This window comes from Larimichthys crocea, chromosome XIX (genome assembly GCF_000972845.2).
Source record: "Larimichthys crocea isolate SSNF chromosome XIX, L_crocea_2.0, whole genome shotgun sequence".
NCBI lineage: Eukaryota > Metazoa > Chordata > Actinopteri > Sciaenidae > Larimichthys > Larimichthys crocea.
This window is the reverse complement of record NC_040029.1, coordinates 5,836,395-5,844,823: the sequence shown is the minus strand read 5'-3', so window position 1 is coordinate 5,844,823 and position 8,429 is coordinate 5,836,395. Positions and strand designations below refer to the sequence as shown.

The 8,429-nt window shown below is 44.5% G+C and overlaps 1 protein-coding gene and 1 pseudogene across 1 annotated transcript in view; one reads left to right on the top strand and one right to left on the bottom strand.

The window, feature by feature from the left end:
• The window catches only part of LOC113748313 (ras-related protein Rap-2a pseudogene), a 1,918-nt pseudogene extending 1,247 nt beyond the window's left edge, over positions 1-671 (bottom strand).
• The window catches only part of mrpl39 (mitochondrial ribosomal protein L39), a 10,463-nt gene extending 5,050 nt beyond the window's left edge, over positions 1-5,413 (top strand). Inside the window, exons 2-10 of the mRNA XM_027291742.1 lie at positions 694-918; positions 993-1,132; positions 1,227-1,326; positions 1,419-1,486; positions 1,947-2,059; positions 2,176-2,241; positions 2,317-2,470; positions 2,654-2,701; positions 5,250-5,413. Of these exons, the coding sequence (XP_027147543.1) occupies positions 694-918; positions 993-1,132; positions 1,227-1,326; positions 1,419-1,486; positions 1,947-2,059; positions 2,176-2,241; positions 2,317-2,470; positions 2,654-2,701; positions 5,250-5,324 (989 nt within the window). The 3' untranslated portion in view covers positions 5,325-5,413. The remainder of the gene's footprint in view (positions 1-693; positions 919-992; positions 1,133-1,226; positions 1,327-1,418; positions 1,487-1,946; positions 2,060-2,175; positions 2,242-2,316; positions 2,471-2,653; positions 2,702-5,249) is intronic.
• Positions 5,414-8,429: the final 3,016 nt, after the last annotated feature.

Below are 8,429 nucleotides of genomic sequence, written 5' to 3'. Positions count from 1 at the left end.
TGGTTTTATTTTATATTTTTAAGTGTTATTATGTGTTATATTTGGTCAGTACATGCTGTGTAAAAATGTGCTATTAAAACCGACCGACACATCAATAATAGTAATGAGCTGAGATGTTTCCCGCTCCAACACACCTGATGCAAACGAGCTCGTCATCAAGCTCTGCAGTGGTTGCCTGGTAACGAGCCACCAATTTGAATCAGGTGTGTTGGAGCAGGGCAGTGGACCCCGAGGACCAGGACTGAGAAACACTGGACTATTCAAATGTTTGTCCTGATGTTTTAGGTCTATTGAGTCTGAGACTTTTTAACAGCAGACGTAGCGAGGAAACTACGACACTGTGCCTCATTAATAAAGTTGTTTCCTGAACCCCGCAGTTATTTTTCAGCGTTACATAATTTAATTAACAGGTTATTGTTGTTGAACAATAATTTAAAAGCCTAACCTTCAACTTTACAAACTGTATAATAACAAGTGTAACCTTGAGATGTTACAGAATATTAAGTTTTTAAATATAATCTCCCAAAAAGCAGCGACACCTCGTTTATAAACTTTGCAAATACATCTCCTAAACTTAGTCTATTATGAGTCAAGCTCCAAAAACACTACACTTCCCATGATGCAACTCAGTAGCTTCTTTAAAGGGCCCATGTCTCTCAGACTGACTTCATCCGTCCTCTCTCCCCTCCACAGGTTTTGCGTCTGCTGCTGCGGCGGCGGCGGCGGCTGCTGCTGCACGTCCGTTGGTCGCGGAGGTGCGCAGCCAGCGCAACGCCGTCTTCTCCAGAGAGCAGGCCAGGCAGAGAGCGCTGTACCCCCGCATCGAGAAGATCGAGGTGTCCATGCAGGGCCCGGGGCTGGACGGTACACTGCTCGTCATGAACAGAGGGATGTCCACGCCGCTGAGCTGTGCCAGACGTGAGTGAGCTCAGCTTCATTAGCATGTCTCACTTGTTTTGCACTCACATGAACTTCTTCTGCGTCTCTCTCAGATCTGACGGAGTATCATGTGAACAACTCGGTGCTGGCCCTGGTGGACGGGGAGCCTTGGCCTCTCCACCAGCCCCTCACCGACTCCTGCTCGATGACTCTGCTCACCTTTAAAGACAGCGACCCGACGCTGGCCAACCAGGTACTCACTGTCACACCGACTTACTTACCGCCGCTTGGAGACCTCAACGCTTCATGAAAAGAGACATTCACCGTGTCCTCTTGTTCCCCTTCAGGCCTACTGGCGTTCCTGCGCCGCCTTGCTCGGTCAGGTGCTGCAGACTGCGTTCAAGGACGACTATACCGTGGAGCTGCTCAGCACACCTGAGGTGCCAGGTAAGAGGAGCTCCTTTTTTCTGTCTCCAGATTTATCCGAGCAGCCCGTCAGAGCGCTTTCAGTTTATGGCTGTCGTGTGTTTTCCCTGCAGTCACTTCAGGAGCCTTCTGCTGCGATGTGGCCCTCGACCCTCAGCTGGATTCATGGACTCCCTCTGAGGTGTGTTTAACCAACTAAGTTTAACCATTAGAGGTCAGCAGAACAACAATTTTCAGCTGCGACATGTCTCTTCCACCCAAAATCCATCTTTTGAGTGGACTTGTAGTCGTGTCCCTCACAGATGACAGTCACTAAACATCTCAGATCTCCGACCTTCAGTCATCATTATCTCCGTGTTCTCACACCCTCCTTTTAAACTCAGCCTGGCGCTGTGTTTAGCCCCCAAAAAAGTCAAGTATCTCACATAAATTTGAGTCTTTATTTAGTTTCTGTGTGAGAAATAGAGACAGCTGGTGATGCATGTGAAGGTTTTTTTTTTTATCACCTTGGAAGTGAAGCGTCTGTTCGTCACCTGCAGTTGCAGAGGAGGAATGATTCAGTTTGTATCTGTCGCTTCGTGTCTCGGATCACAGAGCTCATCCTTTTTTCCTTTTTCTTTTTTTCCTTTTTTTTCCTCCAGGAGTCGTTGCGGTCTCTGACCAAAGGGGCCCAGCAGCTGATCCACAAGGACTTGCCCTGGGAGCCTCTGGAGGTGGCGCCCTCTGTGGCGCTGGAGGTCTTCTCACACAGCAGGTGGCTCTTCATTCCTCTGACCGTCTTCTGTCTGTTTCTTTTCCCTGCAGTGAAAATTAAACAAACGATGACTAATGTTTTGTCGTTACTGAGCGTTTTCTCTCTTCCTCTCCCAGGTGTAAACAGGAAGAGGTGGAGGAGAAGGCAGCGCAGCATCCCAAAGGCAGAGTGACGCTCTACAGGTGACACAACCTTCATTTCTGCTCATGTTTCATGTCGCATGATGTATATCTAAAACCTTTTTCTTTTCATTGTAGATGTGGTGACCATGTGCTGCTGAGCGCAGGCCCCCTGGTGGCCAGGACGGGCCTGTGCTCCCAGTACGAGGTGACGGCCCTCCACAGCCTGGGACAGGGACCCTGGGGCCTCCACCGCCGAGCACAGGGCCTCTCCCTGCCCCTGCAGCTGCAGGTAACAGCACTTGTTGTGTCTTAGAGAGTTTGTTAGTTGTGGTGGTCTACAGGATCTTACGGGAAAACTGATTACCGCTGGATTTCTGTGGTATAAAGAAGATAAAATCGTCGTCTGTTGGCACCTTCGTGTTTTGTTACAGGTTTCCCTTTACATGTGTCTTCGTTGTCTTCCTCTCTGCAGGCTCACCACACAGTCTGGAGGAAACTGAGGCAACGGGCAGAGAAGCTGGTAAGAGCGACACTTATCTGAGTTTTCTACCTCGCCGTCGGCCGAAAGCAGTGACATCAAAGCCGAGGCGAGGAGGGCTGCGGTCTAGATGCTGGTCCACATTCAGCAGCCAGCTCGCTCCCTTGGCTGCAGCGCTCACTTCAGATTTCACAGTAGTAGCCAGAGGACTGGATTTAACACGGCTATTTTTATTGCTTTGCATTTATATTTTGGCAAAAAAATAAATACAGAGAGAGGGGTCTCAGTGTATGCTGGAAGAAAAAACAAACAAACATGAAGGACAGACTGCTTTTTTCCGAGCGTGACATCAAAGACACAGACGCTAACTCGAGATCCAAGGAGAGAGAAGTATTTTTAAATCTCTCCAGGTTCAAGACGTCGTACGCGGTGACACACAGATTGACGCGGTTCAGTCTGAGCATAATCGAGTTCGACTGCAGCGCTGAAAAGGGAAAGCATGAGTTCTTCAAATTCAAACTAGGCTACGGGTTAATTTTGGATTGGAACCATCCAGGCGAAATATATTTTGCTGCAGCCTTTTCTGGCATTCTCTGTGCATCACTGATTGCGTAATGAAAAAAAAACATTAATAGACACACTTGATTTGGCAGCTGATGACATACTGTCCTACATTTTTATTTTCACAGACATGCGGGTTATTCAGGGAATTGAAACAGCGCTTCGTGAAAGACAAAAGCACGGCGTCAGAGTTGGACAGACATTAAAAGCCCAGAAAAAAAAGAGTTTTTACAGGCATTAGGATTAGCATGCAGAACTGCTGCAGGACAGTTTTATGGTCTGAGAGTCCACTGCTCCACGTTATCACCTGACACACTAATGTTTGCTGTGTTGTGACGTGCGTAGAGGGCAGCTGTCCCGTCCTTTTTGCCCCATGTGTTCACCACCAATCAGTAGAAGAGCTATAAACTTAAACAGGCCGGCAACCTCTCTGAAGGACATTCATACGGCGGCGTGTTCGTTACATGGAGGCAATGCAAACTTAATGCACACGTAGTGCATCTGAGATCACAGGAATGTTTTCATTCTGTCCATAAAAGACGTTGCTCAGTGTTTGCACAGTGCGTTTCTTCTTCAACTTACATTAAACACTATTTGAGACGTTGTGTATTTTAAATGTCATTCTGCTTTTACAGCTTCTCTGGCCATTGTCTAATCGGAGAAATGTAGAAATATTCAAACGTACCCTCAGATATCTTCTGAAGGCTGCATGTTTGTACTGTGCATCCTTTTACAAGACAAACTTCATTTGGAAGAAGCTGCCTTCATATCAAGTATTCAACATAAAAAAAAATGTTTTAGATTACAGCTCGCGGTCAGAGGTCCTCACAAACTGTAAAATGTTACTAAATGTTTCCTGAGCGGTGTCACTGTTAAAACCTGACCGTGTGTTCACTACTCTGTCTTCTGCTTTTGGACAAAAAATAGACAAACTATAGTTTAAAATGTCTGCGGTTGCAGCTAATTTGCGTTGAGTCAGGCATTTTAAAAGATAATAGGACTTATCGCTGCTTTAAGCACTCTTATTGCTCCAAAACACGAGTGGTCAGATAATCAGACCGGTTGGAAACCAGCCTTCGGGTCAGACAGATTCTTTGATTCGCCCTCGCTGCACAAGAAAACCGTGAGCGCAGTAGGTCAAAGTTGATTCTGGTCGTCGGTCTTCAAACTGTTATAATTTTGACAGTTGTTATCTCGTCTGACGGAAGTCGAGCTGGTTTGTATCAATTTGCAAAATGTAGAAATGCTGCAGGAGTTCACAATAATGTAAATATATAGATATATTGATGTGCAGCACATTCTCAGAATAGTTTCTCATCTGACGAATAAACAAAGTATATTAAAGACACTGTAGTTATTTTGAGACTTAACCTTTAAGTTAATTTTTCTTGTGTTCTAGTTACGTGATTCTATTCTTTACACGTCTCTTTGCTCAATATCACTTTTAATTCATATTATTTGTTGCTTTATTTAACAGGGACAGTGCACATTAATAAAACATTCCTCTAAATGCACCACAGTTTGCTAAGAGGCTATTTTTCATCTGCAGTCCCCGGACAGATGTTCCAAGGTCATCCTAAAAACAGAATACTGAATTGAAATTGCAAAGTTATTGAGATCATATTTAAGCATGCAGGGCATCCATAGAGTCTGCTGTCTCTGCTTTCTGCTTCTAAGGCTGTGATGTTCCTGTAGAGTCGGAAGGTGTGTGTTCTTTTGTCCGTGCCGCCGTGCAGAACTCAGCAGAAACGGGTTTATAAAAGCAGCGATGCGTGGGCGGGCGCGTCGAGCCAGGCCGGCTGCAGGCGGCGGGGAAGCATGTCCCCCGTCTGCCTCCAGCTGGCGCTCAAAACACGGCCGCCCACGCTACAAACAGATGCCTCCACACCCCTTTAACATCTCTGAAACGTCCTTTTGAAAGATCATTATAGGCTCTACTTCATCACACCTACATGAAAGACTGGAAATAGTTTAGAGAGATGATGATGTAATTATTGAAATAATTAAAAAATGTTTTTTTTTGGCACAGGTTGAGGTGTCACGACTCGAAGAAGCAGCTCCACCCTCTCCTCCTGACTCAACTCCACCTCCGACCAGCCAGTAACGACCTGTGTGTAACCTTCCACACACACATACACACCTTGACATGTATCGGATGTATTATTTGTTCAATAAATGTGCATAAATACTCACTTCCACTCATCTCTTTCTTGTAAAGGGTATGGTACAAAAACACAAGCGTCTTTCTGTGCTGAAAGAGATTTTAACACTCCCGCGGGGGTTTGTAAAGTGTTCAGCTGATTGCGGGCGTGTAAGGAGTGAAAATGGGAACTTGTGTGTGTGTGTCAGCAGTTTGCTTTAACAACAACAGCGGAGTGTGCGTGTGTGTGTTGTTGCTGAAGGTCGGGCAGAAGTGCAGCTGTTGTGTCTGTCACTCGTCAAACAGGTGGCCCTCTGCTCGGGAGTCGAGTGTGAGAAAGTGCGAGCGAGCCGGAGGATTTGAGCCATGAGGCGCTTTTTCTTTTGACTTTCTTTTTTTTTTCCTCTCTCAGGATTCCAGGCGTTTTGACACATTAGACACGTCGTCAGTGTGCAGAGATGCTTCGGCTAAATTAGTTGGATACCACTTAGAATAAGGCACCTTGTCTTTATAGGAGCTTTTAAAGTTGTAATTCATGTTTCGGAGAATGATTTATTGATGCATTATTAATCCGATATAAAAAAGTGTCAGTGTTTTAACTTTCTAATTAGCCATCAAGTCTGCAGTCACAGTTGTTAATCAATAAACAATCGGATCTGTACACAGTTGTTTTTAAATATCACTAAAATGATGAAGCGCATGTCACGCTGAAGGAGGATGTGGAGGAAATTCAGTATCACACAGTTAATATTTGGTCCCCGATTGTGATAAGGACGAGTCGTGTAGAGGCGAAATTTCCATTTCCAAAAGTTTAAACAAACATTTTTTGGTTCCAGTGAACTGACAAACTTCCTTGTAATGAAAATAATTGAGCTGCGGCTCGTGTGTGTGTGTGTTGAGCCACAAAGGTCTGCTCTGCTTGTGTACGCGACCTCCTGCTCCCTTCAGACGAACAATATCACACCCTGTAAGTGTCTCCTCCCGCGGCCAAGACGATAAAACATAGTCCTTCAATTGAGGATAAACACCAGCTTAAAGTTCACTATAAAAATAGAAAAAGTCACTTGTTTATTCAGCGTTAAGGGAGACACACTTCACAGATACTTCTCTCATGGGCCGGCAGATGAAGATCTTAGCGTACCCCCCATTTGTGTAAGAGTAATAGTTAAAGACAGCTGGTGATGTTTAAGGATCACCCGTGGCATAAAGAAAATTTAGCAGCACCCGCACACCTCTCTCGCTTCTTTCCCCTTCCCCCAATGACATCCGAGCCTCTGCCACAGTGTGTGTCTTTGGGCGACAAGAAAAAAAGTGCAGTCCAGGTAGCATAAAGCAGCAGAACCCTGAACAAAAACACCTTTTTATGTTTATTATTCAAAGTGTGTTCTGCTTCTCAAAGACGGGGAACTTTTTTTTTTCCTCCCCTTTGCATTTAATCACAGTCCAAATCCAAGATTGAACCGAGCCTCGGGGTTAGAAAAGTTGGCCACCGTGCAGCTGTTGCTCCCACTCAAGCATCCTACTACCGCCGACGCTGCTACCCCCACACACACACACACCACAACACACACTGACAATGTGTGAGACACACCCAAGGACATATGCCCCGGACTTAGAGCCAGTCACACCACCAGCACCAGCACCGATGGAGATATTTGAATCAGTGCCCTGAATTCCTTATCGCCGCCAAGCACGAGAGATGTTCAAACACGATTAAATTTGAATAGCTACTAAAACACTCTGGAATAATGCATTCCCAGAAATGAATTCATAATGTGTTTCTGTTCTCGCTCTTATGCTAAGAAGCTGGTGCGATACTAGGTCAGAGAACACACCCCAGAGGTTCCCTCATTTAATTTCATAGTGGAAGTCGACAGTGTTTGTGGAGCGCTGATGCGAAGGCTAAATGTTGGCCTGTTCACTGCTAACATTTGCTCCGTCAATAAGGATTCACTGAGGAATGAAAAGTAGTTTTCTCTTGTTCTCTGTTAGTCGAACTTACCTCGCTTCTTATTTACAAAAGTAACTGCTCATCATGCTTTCAGCATTTTAGATTTGAGGTTAGAGCTCCTTTTAAAAAGTATTTCATGGCCCAAAAAAAGAGGTTTTCTAGAGCAGGGGTCTCCAAACTGTTCCACAAAGGGCCGGTGTGTGGCTGCAGGTTTTTGTTCCAACCAACCAAGAGCACACAGTTTGACCAATCAACTCTCCGAAGACTGAGATCAGTTGATTAAATGAGTCAGGTCTGGCGTGCTGCTGTTTGATTGGAAGGAAAACCTGCAGCCACACCGAACAGATTGGAGACCCCTGATCTAGAGAAAGATCAGGCACTGAATACATTTCTGATTTTGGCCTTGACACGACTGCACATGCACAGCATCTTGATCCAAGACTAAACATATTTAGTCATAAAAAAACACCTCCATCCATTCACTCTTTCTAATAAGGCTCGTTGCTTTTGCTGGTCTGTAACCAGCGGTGGTGATTTTTGTATAAATGTTGGTAATAAACTGATGAATGTTTAATCAAAGCTTAAGTTAATAATGGATTTGGATCGTGTGATATTCACTACTGCTCAAAAATTTAATGAATTCAGTCAGACATCAAATGTATCATTTACACTAGAAATAGTTTTGGCCCCAAAAGAAGAAATTATTTTTAAAACTTTTAGTCCCCTCAACTTTCTACAACTTAAAAGCATCAAAGAGCATCCAAAAATCCAGAGTGGTTCTCTCTTTTAACTGTTACTGACAATGGAAAGTCCACTGTTTTCTACTTTTAGGGCCTGACTGAGAGTCTTTTTATACTTTTATGCTGGTTTTAGCGGATCAACTCACTTGACAAGGCTGTGTAAGTTTTCATGGCAGGTGACTTCAAACTTTGGAGTGTTAGTGTATCTCAAATATATCATATACACGTCAGTCAAAGGGATTTTTCACAACCTGAAAGTAGTTTTTATGAATGTAACTGATCAGAGTTAGAAGTACAAACCATAAATCCTTCAGGCTGAGGTACTTCAGGAAAGATAAACTCATATTTCCACTCATTTCAAACTTATGGATCAGACAC